The sequence below is a fragment of the Octopus sinensis genome, linkage group LG20 (assembly GCF_006345805.1).
Source record: "Octopus sinensis linkage group LG20, ASM634580v1, whole genome shotgun sequence".
NCBI classification, from domain to species: Eukaryota; Metazoa; Mollusca; class Cephalopoda; order Octopoda; family Octopodidae; genus Octopus; species Octopus sinensis.
Genome location: NC_043016.1, coordinates 28,480,114 through 28,502,285, shown reverse-complemented (window position 1 = coordinate 28,502,285; position 22,172 = coordinate 28,480,114). Strand labels below are relative to the sequence as shown.

The 22,172-nt window shown below is 36.0% G+C and overlaps 1 protein-coding gene across 1 annotated transcript in view; it reads right to left on the bottom strand.

Moving 5' to 3' along the window:
* LOC115222522 (ubiquitin-conjugating enzyme E2-17 kDa) overlaps positions 1 to 22,172 on the bottom strand; it is a 67,211-nt gene that overhangs the window by 6,629 nt on the left and 38,410 nt on the right. The window contains exons 3-4 of the mRNA XM_029792776.2: positions 15,218 to 15,333; positions 4,350 to 4,438 (exon numbers count right to left, since the gene is read on the bottom strand). Of these exons, the coding sequence (XP_029648636.1) occupies positions 4,350 to 4,438; positions 15,218 to 15,333 (205 nt within the window). The remainder of the gene's footprint in view (positions 1 to 4,349; positions 4,439 to 15,217; positions 15,334 to 22,172) is intronic.

The following is a 22,172-nucleotide window of genomic DNA, read 5'->3' as shown; positions in this document are numbered from 1 at the left end:
TCTTTTAAATTGCATTTTCAAACCTTCTTTCGTATATATATATATATATATATATATATATGTATATTATTTATATATATATGTATATCATTTATATATATATTGTATATTATTTATATATATATATAATATATATATATATATGTATATTATTTATATATATATGTGTATATTATTTTATATATATATATTATTTATATTTTATATATACATATATATATAGTATAAACTTTGGAAGTGTCAAATGTGGTTGAAACTTTACAGACAAGCAGGTAAATTTTGAATGCAGTATAGCTGTAAGAACAGCTGAGAAAAACTGAGTATTTACCCTTGTAAGACGGAAAAAAGTTTCCAGCAGGTAGCTACAGGAGTAAACTTGTACCCCTTAGATACTGGCTGAGTGCTCAACCATTAAGCTAAACAGCCCCTATCATCATCATCATCATCATCATCATTTAGCATCCGCTTTCCATGCTAGCATGGGTTGGACGGTTCAACTGGGGTCTGTGAAGCCAGAAGGCTGCATCAGTCCCAGTCTGATCTGGCAGTGTTTCTACGGCTGGATGCCCTTCCTAACGCCAACCACACCGTGAGTGTAGTGGGTGCTTTTTACGTGCCACCCGCACAGGTGCCAGATGGAGCTGGCAAATGGCCACGGACGGATGGTGCTTTTTACGTGCCACTGGCACGGGGGCCAGGCGAGGCTAGCAGCGGCCACGATCGGATGGTGCTTTTTACGTGCCAAGGCATGGCTGTTTGCTTAAGAAGTTCAGGACTTCACTCTGGAACTAGGCATCTGGTTCCATCATGTGGAAGCAGCTGATGTTCTATACAACAGCTATGGGTATCAACATCATCATCATCATCGTTTAACGTCCGTTTTCCGCGCTAGCACGGGTTGGACGGTTCGACCGGGGTCTGGGAAGCCAGGGGCTGCACCAGGCTCCAGTCTGATCTGGCAGTGTTTCTACAGCTGGATGCCCTTCCTAACGCAACCACTCCGCGAGTTTAGTGGGTGCTTTTTACGTACCACCGGCACAGGTGCCAGGGGAGTCTGGCATCGGCCACGATCAGTTGGTGCTTTTAACATGCCACTGGCACAGAAGCCAGTCAAGGCAGCGCTGGCATCGGCTACATTCGGATGGTGCTTTTTATGTTCCACCGGCACAGAAGCCAGTCAAGGCAGCGCTGGCATCGGCTACATTCGGATGGTGCTTTTTATGTTCCACCGGCACAGAAGCCAGTCAAGGCAGCGCTGGCATCGGCTACATTCGGATGGTGCTTTTTATGTTCCACCGGCACAGAAGCCAGTCAAGGCAGCGCTGGCATCGGCTACATTCGGATGGTGCTTTTTATGTTCCACCGGCACAGAAGCCAGTCAAGGCAGCGCTGGCATCGGCTACATTCGGATGGTGCTTTTTATGTTCCACCGGCACAGAAGCCAGTCGAGGCGACGCTGGCATCGGCCATATTCGGATGGTGCTTTTTATGTGCCACTGGCACAGGTATCATCAGAAGAAATTGCTAAACAAATGCTGAGGAGTAAGAGTGAGCATGTGTGTGTGCATGTATGTACATACAATCATGTGCAAATGAGGCCGTATTTCTCCTCACTGTTCACATTAAATAAAAGATTGATGTTCTTACATGTTGCAGTGTTTGCTTATAGCTCACTGCAAAACCATGTCTGAGTTTCTTGACATGTTGCCTCTTCTTTATAAAACAAAAAAAAGGCACGTTCAAACTGTTGTTTGTGTCCAGTTCTCTGTGTAAACATGTGTGGGATGTCGACAGTTTGATAGGGTAGTGGATTATTTTCTTGCCTGGAACAAGTAAAGGTTGGTGACAGGAAGGTCATCTGAATAGAGAAAATTCCACTGCAACAGTTTTATCATCATCAGCAACATTTTAATGAATGCAAGGCTCTTAAAAAGTAGATGTCAAAATGATGATGATGGTTACGATGATCTACATGCGTGTGTGTGTAAAGGTCAGGACAACTCCACTATCAGCATGAAATCATACCAAAAAATGGTCAGTAGTTATTCTAACAATTGCATTAGAATAAAATCACTTAACCCTTTTGTTACCATATTTCTGTTGAGATGCTCTGCGTTTCTTTCAATTAATTTTAAATATAAGAATTTAGTAAAATCAAGCATGATCATTGCCAGAGCAACAAACTGGCTTCCGTGCCGGTGGCATGTAAAAAGCACCATTCGAGCATCATCGTTACCAGCATCGCCAGGTCTTGCCAGTGCCGCTGGACTGGCTCCTGGTGCAGGTAGCACATAAAAATCACCATTTGAGCATGGCCGTTGCCAGTACCGCCTGACTGGCCCTCGTGCCAGTGGCATGTAAAAGCACCCACTACACTCTCAGAGTGGTTGGCATTAGGTAGGGCATCCAGCTGTAGAATCTCTGCCAGATCAAGATTGGAGCCTGATGATGATGATGAACTTAGTTATTATTAAGCTAGTGTTAGGAACATAAATTGTGACTAAGGTTTGATAGAAGACTGTAATTCAGAACTTTTGAAAACAAGACATTTGTACTACAGAACCAGAGGCAGTTTCAGTCGGATTAGTATCAAAAGGGTAAATCATATATATATTTATTATTCTTATATAAAAATGTTCTTGACAGAGACTTCAAAGTTTTAGCCAGTTAAGCCATTATCAGACTACCTGACAATTGCTTAACTTGCTGAAACATTGAAGTCACTATCAAGAACATTCTTGTATAGGAATAATTTGTACTCAACAAAAATATAGAGTAACCTATAAGATCAATGTAAAATTATTTTATTGTAAAAAGCACTATTTGAGCATGGTCGATACCAGTCCCACTGGACTGGCTCCCATGCAAGTGGCATGTAAAATGCACCATGGGAATGTGATCGATGCCGCCTGACTGGTCCTGTGCTGGTGGCACATAAAAAGCACCATTCAAGCACGATCATTGCCAGTACTACCTGACTGGTTCTTGTGCCGGTGGCATGTAACGAACACCATTTGAGCATGGTCAATGCCTGTATTGCCTGACTAGCCCGTGCTGGTAGCACATAAAAAGCACCCACAACACTCTCAGAGTAGTTGCTGTTAGGAAGAGCATCCAGCTGTAGAACCTTGCCAGTCCTGAGTCAAACCATCCAACTCATGCCAGCATGGAAAGTAGACATTAAATGATGATGATGATGATGATGATGATGATGTAACTAATCATAACCCCCCCCACACACACACACACACACAAAAAAACCCACACAGATGGGTGCTTACATGTGTATGTAATATTCAAACACAAAAGTGACTATGAACTCAAAATAATAAACTTTTGGCCCACTGACAAATCCAAAATTATTACTACAGTGTTACTACATTATTTCAGTACTGCTATATTATAGCTACATTATTAGTTCAGATATTACTTTCAATTGCTGAGCAACAAACAAGAAGTACTTGGCTGACCTCCAGGTAACTCTAATCCCTCCAAGATAGAAGAAACATCATAAAAATAATTGTTTCAACATAAGTCAATCTAACCATTCCCAAGATACGGGAAAGAAAGAAAGAAAGAAATTTAAATAACAGTAATCTAATTTTGAGACCTTATAATTATAGGTCTGGTGTTGATCTCAATTTAAGTAGATGAGATAGAAATGACATATTGGATAGTAAACTATTATATCACACTGTGGTACCTACTTACAGCTCGGTAAACTGGACTGCTGGTAGTTAAGTGTGCTGGTCACAGAGACAGTACAGTGATCTATACCACTATATCACAATTACTTAAAGTATTCTCATATGTTTCTGAAACTAGTTTGTGTTTTCCTTTTTCTCATCATCATCATATGACATCCATGTTTCATACTGGTATGCGTTAGACAGTTCAAGGACTGCATCATGCTTCAATGTCTGCTATAGTAGGGTTTCTACAGCTGGATACTCTTTTTAACACCATCCACTTTACAGAGTGTACCAGGAGCATTTTTTTTTTCTGACACTGACACTAGTTTGAATATATGTGTGTGTGCGTGTATGTGTGTTTGTATGTGTATAAATGAATGTGCATGCATTTGTGCCTTAGCACTAATATATGTGTGAGTCAGAACATACAATTCTTGCATGCACACGAGTACTTAAATGCATAAACATGCATTTGCACAGATAGGTTAACATTTTCATGAATGAATGAATATCTGAATACCTGTTGTGTGCACTCAATAACCCAGTTGTACTATCATATATGCGTTTTGTACAAAGTTATACATACATTTAAATACCATATACTTTAGATGTTTATGTGAAACAAAAGAATAAAAAGAACTTGTAAAAACTGTTTACCTGAATGGATGTTAATATCGATGATACATCGTATGTTGGACTCCATCTATTCTGAAGTATATCCAAACATATGCTACCATCAGCGTAGACTAGCAGAAATAAATAAAAGACAACTTTATATTGCAGTTATTAATTAATAGGTTGGTTATTTAATGAGAAAAACTGGTAAAAATCAATTTCTTTCTCGCATACATAGACAAATTTACAAAGAGGAAAAACTCTAGATGAAGTCTGAAATTTCAACATACATTTTATTATGCTCAATGGAGCATGAAAGACCAAGATATATCTGTTGAAATTTGGTCTTGGAGTAGGGAGAGATGAAAACTATCTTTAATTACTATTAAATGTCTAATTATATTCATTTGTTCAATATCTGTCTTCCCATGCTGGTTCAGATTTAGACAGAGAATTATTTCAGGTAGGATTTTGTAACCAAATGCTGAACCTATTTCCAACTTTTGCCTGTTTTTCAAGTAAAGAATTCTTTCTTTATCCTTGAGGTCTTCAAATTTGCAGCATAACTGGTTATAACATAAATAAAGAATGTTACTTACATCAAAACTGCTAGTGACAAGTGAGGAATCTAAGAACATTGACACACATCATCATGTACACACACACACATACACACTTGGCAGGCTTCCTGCAGTCTTCATCTAACAAGTCCCCATGCAAGGCATTGATTTGGTCAGCCTGGGAAGTATTGTATAAGATACTTACCATGGTGTTGCAAGGTGAAACTGAACTAAAAGTCACGGTTATGAACCAAACTTCTTGACCAGATAGGAAAAAATAAACACCAATAGTCATAGCAGTGTGGTAAGAAGCTAGCTTCCCAACCACATGGCTCTGGGTTCAGTCCAACTGCATGTCACCTTGTCACCTGCTATTATAACCTACTATATAAGTCTAACTGCATATCACCTTCTACTATAACCTCAGGCCAACCAAAACCTTGTGAGTGGATTTAGTACATGGAAACTGAAAGCAGCGTATTGTATGCATATATCTATGTGTATGTCTTTGTTTGCCACCGACCACATCACTACTTGACAACCAGTGTTGATGTGTTTACATCCCTATAACTTAGCAGTTCAGCAAAAGTGACTGATAAAGTAAGTACTAGGCTTAAAAATAAGTCCTGGGGTTGATTTATTCAACTAAAACCCTTCAAGGCAGTGCTCCAACATGACCACAATCAAATGACTGAAACAAGTAAAAGAAAGCACCTAGGTTAGGAGGTGGTGGCAAGGAAACACTGTATACATAAACATACATGTGTGTGTATACACACACACGGGCAGTGAAAAACTGCCCGTGTCATTTCTCTGTTCAAAAATGGTGACAACAAGTTGCCTGTCAACTATCATCTAGTCAGTCTTACCAACTGCATTGCAAACTGAAGGAATCTTGTGTCAGAGAAACACTCTGGAATTCTCACAACCTTATCTGGCCCTCACAATTTGGATTTATTCCTAAATCCAACAGCTGTGATCAACTTATTGAGTTTCTTGAAGACATTACCTGGATTACTGATGGTAGCTCATAGGTCGAAGTTGTTTACCTTGACTTTGCTAAAGGTTTTAATTCTGTGCCACACAAAAGACTTATGGCAAAACTATCTGCAATAGGTGTGAAAGATGATCTTTTTAACTGGTTGGAGTTCTTCATTCTCAGCTGAAAAGAGGTAGTCACAGTTCTAGGACAGCATTCTTCACCCTGTGAGATGTTATCTGGTGTATCACAGGGATCCATTCTTGGTCCCCTTTTGTTTGTTGCATACATTAATGACATAGATGCCAACTTAAAGAATACCACAATGCTGAAATATGCAGATGACAAAGTGGGCATGCCTACAAAATCAGAAAACAGCACAGCTCCCATGACTTTCAGAAACATTTTTTCACACTCAGAGGTACTGAAGCATGGAACAAACTACCTGCATCCTTTGAAACTTCCATGATTCCTGAAATTCGCCAACACTACGCCTGATATTCTCCCCTCAATACGCATGCACACGTGCATTTCATGACACATACACTATTCACTTTCCTGACATTTGCACATAATTCTATGTACTATACATGCAACTTTGATTTGAGCACTGCACACAATAATTTCATTATTATTTTTTTTTTTTTATATACATCTATGCATATGTCTGAGTAAGGAGGGATTGCACTAAAACCTATTGGTATCAAATGCATTATCTATCTATCCTCTTATGCTGGCAACCATCACTCACTCTCCCTCAGATATCTCTCCATTAGCTAAACTTTACAATCATAACCACCACCACCACTACCACCACCCAATTTCATACTGCTAACTGCCACTCCCCCCACCTCTGGTCACTCATTACTGACATCCATCACTTCCTCTCTCTCTCTCTCACCAATGACCATTTCTACATCTATCCATCACAATCTCTTTCCCCTTCATGCCACTACTAATTCTCTTGTTGCATCATTTCTTCACTATTTCTCCATTTCCCCTTCTTCCACACATCATCCACCATGTTTTCCTTTTCCTCCCTCTCACCTAGGTTCATCTTTATTCACACTCTTACTTCTATCCATTCAATTGGTTACACTACTGCAAGTGAACGGAGACAACAAACAGCAAAATGGACTCCACTACAAGACAATCTCACAAATGCTGAAGTTATAATAAATAACATACAGTGCACTCTGTAAATTGCTTGGTGCTAGGAAAGCCAGCTGTAGAAACCACGCCAAAATTAAAACAAATGGGTGAAGCATGATTCCCCAACACATCTAAGAGAGGGAGAAGTCTGAAATAACCAATTCAAACTCAGTTATTGCCATCCAATTCAACCCAGCATGGAAAGCAAACATGAAATGATGATGAAGCACATGTATCACACATGTATCAACACTATATCGTTACCGTCTTCATCGTTTTTTAGTGTTTGCTTTCTATGCTGGCATGGGGTAGATGGTTTGACTGAAAGTGGTAAGCTGGAGAGTTATGCTAAGTTCCAGTTTGATTTAGGATGGTTCCAAGAGCTGGATGTCCATCCTAATGCCAACCACTCAAAGGGTGTCATGGATGCTTTTATGTGCCACAACTATGATTTCACTTGGCTTGATGAGTCTTCTCAAACGTGGTGTATAGCCAACAGTCTCGGTCACTTGTTCATCAGCTCTGTGAGGCCCAATGTTCAATGGGTGCATCTTACTAACCACCGGCACAGGTACCAGTTACATGACACTGGCATCAACCACAACTACAATTTCACTTGGTTCGATGGGTCTTCTCAAGTACAGCATATCACCAAAGGTCTCAGTCGCTTGTCATTGTCATTTAAAGATCATGCTTCAGTACCTCGTCCCATGTCTTCCTGGGTCTACCTCTTTCACAAGTTCCCTCCACAGTTCAAGATTAGAGATTGGCACTTCTTTACACAGCTGTCCTCATCCATATGCATCACAAGACCATACTAGCACACCACATCTGATGCCTTTTATGCCCAACTTTTCTCTCAAGATGCTTACACTCTGTTATATACGCACACTGCATTGCACATCCAGCAAAACATACTGGTTTCATTTCTACGAGCCTACACATTCCTCGGCAGTCATAGCCCATGTTTCACTGCTGTGTAGCATGGCTCTTTGCATACAACCATCATACAATCTGCCCTTCACTCTGTGAGAGAGGCTCTTAGTTATCAACAGAGGTAGGAGCTCTCTGGACTTTGCCCAGCATATTCTTATTCTAGCAGCTACACTCTCGGAGCATCCACCTCCGCTCCTGACTTGGCCAGCTAGATAATAGAAGCTGTCAATTACTTCTAGCTTTCCTCCTAACAGAGGAGGGGGCATGATCAACAGTGAATATCAGTTCCGGGTGTGTGATTGCGTGTGTGTATGAAGGAAATATGAGTGGATAAGGGAGGAGGACGTGATAAATGGGGTGTACACAAAGAAAGGATGGAGAGCAGCATTGTAATAAACCTGTATAAATGAGTAATAGAGATGGTGTGAAGTGTGGAAAAGAGCTCAATAGCAAAGGCAGAGATCCGGGGTATGTAGGAGTAGATAGGTGACTGGATGGTTTTCTCTCTATCTCTCTCTCTCATATATATATATATATATATATATATCTTGAGAAAGAGAGAAACAAAGGAGTGTCAATGGCCAATATGAGACAGTGTCCAATAGTGGTATATGATATTAAGAAGAGTAATGGAGGGATGGTTATTTAGAAGACAGGTTGTGAGGCAGCTTGAATGCAGGGATATAGACAAAATGATATGCTTTTAGGACCTCTCTTTTGCTGGGGTGGGCAGGTCTCCTCAAACACAATGAATCACAGTCATCTCACTCCTTTGCTATCTTTTCTGTAAGCTCAACATCCTGTAATTGGTCTTCACTACTCCTACTCACACCTTCCCAGGACTCCCTTTTCCACACGTCACATTCACATTTAGTGATCAGCACTTTGTACTACTGCACTCATCCATACTTGTCACAGTCATCTCCCCTGGACATCACATCTGATGCCTGTTATGCCCAGTTTTACTCTTAATACATTTGCCTTTTCCCATATAAAGCACACTGACATAGCACATCCAATGGAGCAGTTATTTTCTTGTCTTTACATATCCTCTGCATTCACAGCTCACATTTCACAACCATGTAGCATTGCTGTTTGTACACAAGCACCTTACAATCTATCATTCATTCTGAGAGAAAGAGAGCGGCTTTTGTTACCAACGGAAGTAATAGCTCTGAACTTTCCCCCATTCTGTTCTTATTTTAGCAACTATGCTTTTAGAACATCCTACTCCACTGCAAATTAGGTCACTTAGGTAATAAATTATCTACTATCTCTAGCTAACCTCCTGGGCATCTGAGAATTTCTATTTCTCACAGGTTCTTAGTATCTATTGCTCTTGTGCATCTGTTACAAAAAAGTCCACTTTCTCCAAATTTTCTTGCAATTACACTGCAACTCTTATATAACTGTAATTTGCATCAAGTACAGAATATAGAATTTCTACCTACTCCTTCTTTACATATCGAGTAGGGTCATTTTCCTAATGGAGGAAGCATTCAGTTTGTTTTCCTATTTACTATGACTTTGGTCTTTGTCAAGTTAACTTTAAGGCCCTTTCATTCCAAGTTTTGCTTCCACATCTGAAAGTTTTCTAATTCTATTACAGAATCAACTATTAGAACAAGGTCATCAGTATAAGAAGGTTCTCATGGGCACTCACTCTTTAACTCCCCTGTTGTGTTTTCCCATTGCCTTTTTGACTTTAATGTTCTACAACCATGTCACCCTCAGTCTGGCTGAAACTTTTCACCAACTACAGATTTGATCTGTAGCCATTAGTAAGTAAGTTGTCTTGCAGGACCTTCTAGTTGTCTTGTATGCTGTATGTCTATCTCCTCTTCCTTTTCAATTAATACTTCACTAGTACTTCTCTAAATTTCTGACTGTTCACTGAACTATTAAGCTTCCATTTTCCAAAGTGGTTTGTATCTCTGTCCTTCTATCCCTAAGTCTGAAGTTACTAACCACTAGCCTATGTTGAGTTGTACATGCTTGACCAGGGAAAGACTGCATTTACAAGTATTTGCCTATTCCTGTTTGTGGTGAGAATGTAGTCAATCTGGCTTGTGTTCCACCAAATTCATAGGTGATTACGTGCTTCTGGAATTCAGTAGAAGAAAACTGTGCAGGAACCCATCACATTACCATGCTCATATGACACGCACACATACACATTAGTGCCTCTCCTCTCTGAGCTTATATTTGCAAGAATATCTGTGCATATGCGAGGAGGGGATGAGCAAGAAGTGTACTAGAATCACATATAGGCTGACTGCAGATTATAGGAGTTGTTAGTTCTCACAGTACTGTTAAAGAAAACAAAATTCAATACTCAGAATATTTCTTTAACCTACATGACCTAATCAGCAGTGGAGAAGGGTAATCTGAAAGTGATCAGAATAAGGACAACGTGAAAAAAGTGGATGTGCTAATACATCAGCTGACAACAACGATTTCTCTCTTCAAGGAAGTGGCAGATTGTATGTTGTTTGTGTATGAAGTGTGCTGCTTACATGGTAGTGAGACATGGGTATTGAATGAAGATATGAGAAAGTAGGATAGATGTGAAGCAAGCACAATCTTCTGGATATGTAATGTCAGTATGCATGAGCAACATAGTGAAGAAGAAATCAGTTGTAGTGTACAAGAGAGACAACTGGTTTGGTAAGGACATGTAATGCTCATGGAAGATGACAGAAGAGGAAAGAAGAGAAAGAAGAAGACATGAGCAGAGATGGTAAAGATTGATCTGAAGATGTCAAAAAGAGATGACAAAGAAACACCTATAGTGAGATGCTGTGTTAGAGAGGATACAGTGAGCTTGGGAAAGCGGATATAAAAATGATATTTATTCTATAATAATCATCTTTATTTAACAGCCACTTTTCTATGCTTGCATGGGTCAGATGGAAGTTGTTGAGACAGATTTTTCTATAGCCAGATTCCCTTCCTGTTGCCAACCTTAACTTGTTTCCAAACAAGGTAATATTTTCTCATAGCTAGGCATTTTTCTCAGAAGCTTAGAAACAGCCTTGCTTCTATGACAATGATGCTCATTCACAACCATCACACACAACATTATGATTTTGCTACAAGGTCACAAGTTCTGTCTCACTGCATGGCATCTTGTATAGTTTCCTGCTATAGCTTCGGTGTTGTTCTGAGTGATATTAGAAGACGCGCGTGTGTGTGGTGGGGTGTATACAATGGGCTTATTTCGGTTTCCATCTACAAAATCCACTCTCATGGCTTTGACTGACCTGAAGCTATAAGTAGAAGAAACATGCCTAACACACTACACAGTAGAACTGAAACTGAAACCATATGGTTTGAAGGCATACTTAGGCATGAAACTAAGTAGTAAAATTTTAGTTCATTTAAGTGAAACATTTAATCTCTGAGAGTGCATAATGACTCAACATGTAGTCAATGTTATGACTTTAAATCAATTAAATATGAAGAATAGACTTCAAATATGCCCCAGAATGACATTACAATCATAACTGACCAAATTACAAAATTTAAAGTAATTAAGATTACATAAATGAACAACCTGCCAATGGTTATATATTACTATATACCTGTCAACACAGTATATAGTAATAGGTACTACATTATCCAGCCCATACCAGTACAGGAAACATGTAAAATTGTGATGAAAGAAGACAGAAAAAAGTTGTAACAGTGTCCATAGGAATTGAGCACCACATCATCTGCTGTAAACCATATAACTGCTCACCACTACAACAAAGTGACATCACAATGTTATCTGTCCAAGTTAGAAAGCTTTACCTAAGATGCTAAGATTATATATATATATATATATATATATATATATATATATATGTATATACTCTTTACTTGTTTCAGTCATGTGACTGTGGGCATGCTGGAGCACTGCCTTTAGTTGAGCTAATTGACCCCAGGACTTATGCTTTGTAAGCCTAGTACTTATTCTATTGGTCTCTTTTGCTGACCCACTAAGTTATGGGGACATAAACACACCAGCATCGGTTGTCAAGCAATGGTGGTGGACAAACACAGACACACAAACACACACATATATACGATGGGCTTCTTTCAGCTTCCATCTATCAAATCCACTCATAAGGCTTTGGTTGGTCCGAGCCTATAGTAGAAGATATTTTCCCAAGGTGCCATGCAGTAGGACTGAACCCAGAACCATGTGATTGGTAAGCAAGCTACTTTCCACACAGCCACTCCTGTGCCTACAATATATATATTAGTCGAATAAAGTTAAAATATAGCCTGGTTTTTACATCTTTTATTATGGTATTTTAACAAAATTAGTGCTTTCATACATAGTGTACTCATCAGATTTCAAATGTATTTAACTGACAGTTGAGTTCCTGACAACTTTAGTACCTCTTAGAGCACTCCAGCCAGCTGGTTGGAGCATTCTAAGAGGTACTAAACACATTTTAAATCTGACGAGTACATTATGTATGAAAGTGCTAATTTTGTTAAAACACCATATTAAAAAACGTGAAAACCAGACTACATCTTAACTTTATTCAACTAATGTACAGATTCACACGAATTCGAAACTATATATATATATATATATATATATATATATATATCATAAATACAGTGTACATTTAAGCACATAAGAGGTGGCCATAGTAGGACATCTAACCCACTAGAAGGAGTAGTTAAAATCCAAACCACTACAGGCTAGGCCACTGGTGGTAAGAAATTTTTAAATAATTTTTCACTACCCTGAAATTTATATATATATATATATATACATTACACACACATAATCATCATCATTTATATAAAATGTACACAAATAGAATTGCCCAGATGAACAGCTGTATTTAGTTAGTTATAAATATTTGGTGTTAATATACTTGTATTTTTATATTTTTGTAAATTTATGTTTTTATAATTTTATTTTAAATTAATCTGAGTAACTGATTTTCAGAGAAGCAATGTTACTAAGGCACTAATGCTCCTAGAAAGGCATGAATGCCATAGTATTTCATGTGCACAAGCTTAATATCATTAACAATGTTTGTAGTGTCAAGTCTGAAAATAAAATTTAATACAATAGACACTTAAAACTACTTTAAAACATTCTAAATTCGAACCAGTTCTTTTACTAAGTGTAACACATTCTATTTTACTGCACCTACACACCACATTAACCTTTTAACATTTAAATTGGCTATATCTGGCTCAAATATTCTATGTGTTTTATGTACAAACCAGGCAAGTCTGACCTCACACACATACTCTAGAACGTTGTCCTAAAAATATATCATTGACATCTAAAAGCCATGAGATAAAATGCATGGCTAACTCAAAACAATGTGAATATAAAAAAACATTACGTTTGACATATTAATTTCAATGCTAGAGGGTTAAGCAGATAAGACTAAGTTTAGCAAGCTGTCATATACTGAACAGGTGTGAAATTTAACATCTGCCCTTATACCTATCAATCTTTCACATTTTATTACACCAAACTGCAGCTGAAGGATATTTATTTCATATTTTCATGAAAAATAATGTTCTCACGAAGCACTTCCACTACACATTTCCAGTTTATTATGACAACTAACAATACATATCAAAGTGAAATTTAAGTTTTACTGTTTCATTCAAATATGCTTCCCCCCCCCCACCGCTTTTTTTTTTTTTTTTAAGAATACTTCCTTACCCTTCAATGACATTTCTATGGTTGAAAAGTCACAAAAACGAGAAAAAAAAAAAGATCTATATGAAATATAAGACCTTTTACATTAAAAATATTTAAACAAAAACTGAAATACTTGAAAGAAGCTCTAAGTCAATTAGCTTCTGGTTACAGTTACTGAAAACAAAAGATCTGATATTTTGCAAATTTAGAATAAAGCCATAAGGTTATTTAAATATTTATATTTGGTTTTTGCTAGATTAATCATTGTCTGGTTATTTTATTATTAACCTTGTCATGTTGTATTCCTGCTGTAGCAAGAACAGGTTAAACATTATCTCTGTCATTATCTCTTGGTAAAATGGTAACGGAAAACACACATAGGGGGGAAAAAAAAGATGCAGCTAATTTTGTTCATTAGTTTGTCTGCAATCGTTACTCTTGAGCTGTATCTTAAATCTTTTACTTGTTTTAGTCATTAGGCAGTGGCCACGCTGGGGCACTGCCTTGAAGAACTTTTCGTCAAATGAATCAGCCCCAGTACTTATTCTTTAAAAGCCTGGTACTTATTTTATCAACCTCTTTTGTCAATCCACAAAGTTACAGGGAAATAAGAATTCGGTAGGTGGAAAATGCATGGAAAATCATGGTGTGTATGTTTCACATTTGTGCATCTCCAAATATTGTAAGCTAGAAGTGGTGACATCATTTTCCCTCTTAACAAATCATGAACTGGCTTTGTACTTTCAAAGAACTGTGAAATAAGAGATCCCTTACTTGAAATCTGGTAAGGGTTAGTGAAAAGAAGAGTCTCCAGCTATAAAACAATGCCTCAATAATATATTCATCTAAGCCATGCTATCCTGGTGAAATAGATATAAAAAATACAAATGGAAAATTCCTAAACTCTTTAAAATGCCAACATTTTGGGGCTAGATTTTGCATAGTATAAGTATGACATGGTAGTATGGTAAAAAGTTTGCTTCTCAACTACATGGTTTTAGATTCAGCCCCACTGCATGATACCTTGGGCCATAGTCTTCTACTATAGTCCAGGGCTTACTAAAGTCTTGGGTGAATTTGATAGACAGAAACTAGAAGAAGCTTGCCATATGTGCGTGCATGTGTGTGTGTATTTGCATGCACATGCTATTGTCTCCTTTCCTTAGCACTGCATGATATTTGTAAAGTGTTACTGTCATGCAAGCAGTGTCCTTTGTTTCTAATCTTCCGAGAACATGTCTGGTCACCGGGAAGTATTATCTTACTTGGAAACAGGTGAGAGTTGCTGACAAGAAGGGCATCCAGTCATAGAAAATCTGCCTCAGCAAATTTCGTCTGACACATGCAAGCATGGAAAAGTGGATGATAAGGAAAGATGACAATGACATGTAACTCACACAGACTGAGTTTTTAAGAATATGCCTCAAAAGGTAATTGTATTTTTAGCTGTTCTGTATGTACACAGGACTTTGAGCTCAAGTTGTATAATATTGTTTATCTGACTTGGTAAGAAATGAGCATGTTACATAGTGAACAAAAATACCAAAATGAAAATATACACTAAAAGAATGTAACATTTAAATTATTAACGCCATAATCTGAAGATACATACTATTTGGATGAAACATCTTTGATATAAATCTGACAGTAGGTGGTTTGTTGGGATATTCCTCTGTGAATTTTATTGTTAATTTGAAAGTCCCATCTTCAAATGGCGTATCATTTGGCCTGCACAATGAAAATAAAAATAAAAGAGAACACATTACAGAAAAATGATGAAATATTTCATTTCCAAAACTGAAAAAAAAAAAAAAAAAAATTAATAAATATATTAAATAAAATGAAATAGAGAGGAGGGTTTTCATAAAAATGTATACATATTGTTGAGGTAAGAAATAATATCTGATAAAGACACCTAGTTGAAATAAGGTTTGTGTTATTTGCCGATGAGAATTACTGCATAGCAATGATTGTAATAAGGGAACAAAAAGGTAGGTACAAAATAAAGAATAGACAAATTGTTTACTACAAAATATGATAAGGAAGAAGGGGAGGATGTAGAGTCAGAAAATATAAAAGGAACAGAGTTTGAAACAGGAGAGAGAAAAAAAGGCTAAAAAGGGTTACATTGACTGAAAAGCTAAACATGGCTGAAAGAAAGTTTGTATATCATGTAAATATAGTTAAAATTTTGTATAGAATTAATAGACAGTTCATTCCATTCGATGGTAGGCCGAATATATTATTTTGTTTCACTCAACAACTAGATTTTTGAGTATCTTAATGAAAATCAGTTTCTTGTAAGTAGCTGGACCACCCCACTACCTCCTTTACCATGATGGGTATTAATCACAACAACTTCACTAGCATTTACAATGACCAGCAAAAGTAAATGTAGTATGGAAAAAAAGGCATCCAGTACAGTCTTTAAAGTGGTTAGCATTAGGAAGGGCATCCAGCTTTAGAAACAATGCTAAAATAGACAAACTGCCAAACCAATATCAGTATGCAGCACAAATGACGAACTATTGAAGTCAGAATCTAGATGAAACAAAAAAAAAAAAGAAGCATTTAATTAAGAAGAAAACTTCAAAATATCATGGGGAAGGGGGGTTGTTTATTTTTGTTATTTGAAAGTTCCTACAAACCATTTCCTCAGACAAATGAAATATTTGAAACTAGTATTTCTTAAAAATATACTTAGTTAAAAAACCCAAAAAAAACTATGTGTATATATATATATATTAATGATTCTTAAATTTTCCCTTTGGCTATTCAAAGTTTATAATATATTAGAAATGTTTTCTTAAGTACTCCCAAAGCAAAAACATTTTAAGTATTAAGCTAAAATGTTTTTAAAATGTGTTAATTGCACTCAGCCAAATTTCAAAAGCAATAAAAAGATATAGAAAGTAAAATAAATGAAGATTAATTAATAGTTTAATTGCTGGTTACATTGGCAAATACTTCGTCTTTGTAAGGTCCATATATTTTGGCAGATAACTGAATGTGTTGTTTACATGGTCTAATTGAAGTGAAAGGAATAAGTAGTAGCTATTGGCAATAATGAAGCAATAATCCCAAGACCCAGTCTTTAGTTTTATGATAGAACTCAAATAGCAGTTTCTAATAAGATTCTTCATTTTATCAACCCTTGAAGGATGAAATACATGGTCTACCTGGAGAAAATTTGAATGCAAAACAGGTAGGAATGTAACTAAATACCAAAAGACATTTTGTACAATGTTATATTACTGGAATTTAAAAGTTACAAAAGTTAAACCAATGAAAGAACAGTTTCAGTAAGATTAGAGAAAGGAAATTTTACTTATGGAATTAGGAAATTTCCATACAGATTTCATAAATTCATTTTGCAAATATAACCCCCTTGCCGGATACATCTACATTTGGCAGACATCTTCATTGTGAGTGTTATGTCAGACACGACCCTTTGAACAATGTCAAATATATTTGTCATGTTTTTACATAAATATGCTTTGACAAGATTTAAATCAGGACGTTAAATGTCATAAGAATTTTGACACACCACTCCAATAACATATTGGGGCAGACACAACATGGCTGAGAATAGAGAAGCAGTGTAGAAATGCATGGAATAAAGATTTCGTTAGTTCAGCTCTAGCTTGAGGACATTGTACTTAAAAAAATCTATCACTTCAAATAATATAATTTTCATCAAACAAATCAAAAAAGGTTGCCTCATTCTAAAAGTTATTTAATCAGCACTAATAATAATGGTTTCGAATTTTGGCACAAGGCCAGCAGGTTCAGGGAATGGTAAAAGTCGATTATATCAATGCCAATGTTCAACTGAAAGGGAAGTTAACCATGATGGAATTCGAACTTGGGATATTAAGACGGACGAAATGCTGCAAAACACTTTGCTAATGATTCTGCTAGCTCGCTGCCTTAACCAATACTAACAGTAGTGATAGTAATAATTGTTTCTGCTATAGGCACAAGGCCTGAAGTTAGGGGGAAGGGGTTAGTCAATTATATTACCTCACTACTCAACTGGTACTTATTTTATCAACTCCAAAAGGATGAAAGGCAAGGTCAATCTCCATGGGATTTGAACTGAGAACAAAGAGCCCCCCCCCCCCCCAAAAAAAATATCACTAAGCATTTTCCCTGACATGTTAATGATTCTGCCAGTTTGCCACCTTAATAATAATAATAATAATAATAATAAACCTTTCTACTAAAGGCACAAGGCCTGAAATCTTGGGTGAGGGGTCTAGTCAATTACATCGACCCCCCCCCCCCCAGTGTTTCACTGGTACTTAATTTATTGACCCCAAAAAGATGAAAAGCAAAATCGACCCTGGTGGAATTTGAACTCAGAATATAGTGACAGGCAAAGTACCGCATGTCGCCTGGTGTGCTAACAATTCTGCCAGCTCACTGCCTTAATAATAATAATGTTTCTAATTTGGGCACAAGGCTACCAATTTTAGAGGAGGGATTTAGTCAATGAAACTGACCCCAGAATATAACTGGTACAGTATATAGTCTGAAAGGATGGAAGGCAAATTTAACCAAATTCATTTGGAAGGAACAAACAACAATTATAACATGAATATTTATTTTATTGACCCCTGCAGGATGAAAGGTAGAAATTGATATAGGGCAGGATTTTCAAATATAACTTAAAGCTTATTCATAATTTTTAACCAATATTTATTCTGCCATGCAGCCCTCACCCTTTGAATAATAATGGTTTCTAATATGGTCTGAAGATCATATATTTAGGAAAGGGAGAAGTCAATTAATAGGTACTTATTTTCGCAGTTGCTAGAAGAATGAACAGAAAAAAATCTTGCAAAATAAACCTCTGGCAAGATTTGAAGCCAGAAACCACAATTTACCTGTCACTTTACCAATTCTGCTACCTGACAACTGTTAATAATAACTCATTGCAAATGTTTAGTAATATTAAATTCATGCTTGTTGACACACACACACCTTACAAGTGTCAATTTGTAAAATTAAACCGTTCATTAGTTAGCACTAGAGAAATAAACTGAAATGGTACTAGTTTCTATTACACAGATAAAGGGAAGGTTGGAAACATGTTTAAAAAAAAACAAAGAAAAGAAAGAAAATAAACATGTTAAGACAAGATACCATAAGTTATTTCTTTATTAATGAATTCTTGAGGAATCAGAACACTGTTATCAATATTACTTGATTTTGCATTCACTTTTTTTCCTCTTTCCTTGGTTGATATGACTGAACATGTATATGCTCCAAGTCGTACACTGCAGCTATTTCTTCTAAATTTGTTTGACCCTTTAATATAAAATTTAATGTTGGATGACTTATGGGTGGGAGTGTTGTTTTTACCCTAAACCAATGCCATTTAATATTGCAGGTCATCATTTTGAAAATCTTCTTCCAGCATACAAAACAATACAGGTTTATTTTTCAATAATCCAGTACAGTGGAACTGGGTAAAGGAAGTAAAAAGGCAAACTATAAGGTTTACCCAAACATGTTCAGTACTTCACTATTTCTTGTTGAAATCTCCATTGGTGTTGATTTTACTTTTCATCCCTCTATAGTTGATTAAATAGCAGTTATATACTCAGGTTAATATGATCACTAAATCACATATCCTACAAAAAAGAAAATGCAGCTATTATACTTCTTTTAGAGGTACAAAAACAAATTCCAATTAAATTTTATAATACTGTTGTTCTTTAAATCCAGGTCAACTTTGATCAAAGATGTTCCAGCTATGACTATTTTGTCTTTTTTCAGACAGTAGAATTCCGTTTTTTTTTCAGGGATTTTTAGCTGCTATTCTTAGCAGGTTGATCATAAATATTGAGTACCCTGTTAGATGATGGTTGCAATGTGGTTATTGTGTAACCTTATCTATCAAAGGTCTGCTGGATTAAGGTCAGCCTTATTATAGACAGTGACCTATATCACTAGAGGTTCCAACACTGACCGTTCTGTATTTTATTTTCAGATGATGCATCTTTTTAAGAACTATATGCATGCCTTCTCATTGAGTCCAATAAAGTTTTGAAGAGGCGAGTGTACAATTGATTGAACAAAATCTAGTGTGTTACATATATCTATATTTGACTGAGGAATAGCAATTTGAGTTGAAATAGGAGTATTGTTAGTACAGAATATAATCCATCAAATTTAATACAACTATTTGAAACAACATATTAATAGTTACAGTGTAAGTTGTTGGTCTTGCAAAAACAGCATTATTTATATCTAAGTAAGAAGACACAATTATACAAGAGAAATACAAAATTGTAACATGCAACCCTTACTCCAATGGTGAAAATTATCAATGTTTAACTGTTCAACAGATATTTTCCACCAATGTGGTAATAGCTACACTATGTTTGGGTAATCCCAAGATTTTAAAATGCACAGAGGAACTAGCTCTCAAGTATAAATAAATATGTGTTAATAAACACTCTAAACATTTTAACTTTATTTTATTGTCATACATTTAATTTTTGTAATTTCTCAACAGATTTGATTATGATAGAATTTCTAATAAAATGAAAAACTATAGAGTTTATGAAGTCTTGGGGTGCTGGTATGGCAGTGTTGTTAATACATTCTATTTACAATTAACATTGCTTTAGGTTCAATTTCACTATACACTTGGACAAGAAGTTTTGTGAATGAAACTTGAAAGACTGAAACTTTGGGTGACAGACAATCTATTTTCCAAGTTAACTAGCCATTGGATGCTTTTAATAGAATCCATTCTGTTGTAAGTATTCAAGTTAGATCTCCCATTGTAAGATATCGTCCATCCTCCAAACTTTTAGAAGCCCTGAATAATACAAGCGCTGCCTTTTCTTCTTTAAGTCGTGAAAAATACAAGCAAACAATAACTACACACTTACAAAAACACGTGTTTTAAATCATTACCAACATATTTTGTTTAGCTATTCTATCAAATTCCTCATTTCCAAGAATGCTAACATGGCCAGAACATCAGCAAGATACTTAAACAGTAACCCAATGATAAAAGGAAATTTAACTTTCTTTATAAGATTTCATATTTCCAAATTGATTTAGAAAAAAACTTTACACAACAAGAAAAATCCAGAGACAACATATTCTATGTTAACCCTTTACCATTTAAACTGGCCATATCTGGCCCAGATATTTTACTTGCTTTATGTTCAAGGTCACCATATCCAACCTCTTGCACCTAGCCTACAATGTCATAAAAATAAACAACTGCATCATTAAATTCTCAAAGCTAGGAGATAATGCATGATTAATTCAAAACAGTGTGACTAAATAAGGATTACATTAGATAGAGTAATCTAAATGCTGAAGGGTTAATACTTTATTAACCCTTCTTTATTAATACTTTGAAGGGTTAATAAAGTATTAACCCCTCAGCATAACTGTCTCCAAATGAATCAGATGATCTATTCCATATTAAGTTTGCACTGAATACTTGTGTGCATGCAATTTTGTTCAAGGTAGTTACATGATTATTTTAAAATATTTCTTAAGTAGTTTATAAAAGAGATTGGTGTGTAATTTTCAGGATTACTGATGTACATGCAGTTGGTAAGGAAATATTCTTTTCCTTCTCCTTTGAAGAAAGTGAAAAGAGAAAAATATCTGAAAGATCAGATGTTATTTATAACATCTTGTCTTGAATAAACAATGAAATCACAATGTTAAATAATAACTTCAGAGTAGGTATTGTTTCACAGGAGATATGTATTTCCATTTCTGCTAGTCAGTGAGAGAGGAAAACAAGGAAATTGTAGTTTTTTAGATTATTTGAATTAAAAATTAAAGTGAAGATATTGAATTAAAATCAACATGTACTTTTGGAATTAACATTCAAGTGTAGATCTTATAGTAATTTTTTTTCTGTCTTAGTAATTTCAGGAAACAATTCCTTGAAAAGTGTTTAGAAAATGTTTCATCTTGTTTAATCAATATATTGTAGAAATGTGATTAATAATTTTGATATAGGTTTTTTAATTCCTTATAATTTTTTTGTTAATTAGTTGGGTATGATTTTGATTACTTTAGAGAGATTTTTCCACAGGAATTCTTCTCAATTTATAATTCTTCTTTCTATTGGTACACAAGGTGTAAAGGGATCACACAGAAGGCTTTTTTTCTTTTTCTTTTGTTTTTTAGTGACTTTACAGAATCTTAGCAAACCTCAAACAATGGATTGCATTTATGATTTGGAACTGTGACAGACTTTGAGTAAACATGGTCAGTTTAATAACTACATCAACAATTTTACATCCACTTTTCTGTGCTTGCAGGAATTGGATCGGTTTTATTTTTCAGCATAATCATTTTCATAAGGTTAAGTTTCTTCAACGATTAACCTTCAACAGTTCATCCTATATCTTCCATGGGCTACCTCTTCCAAAGATTATTTCTCCATGGGTCATTTGGTACTTTGTTAGCCAAGCATTATCTTCCATATACATTGCAACTCTCTTCCAACTCTATCAACTTTGTCTTATAACCCAATTACTCTCTGAATATGAGCTCCAATATTCATACACACTAGC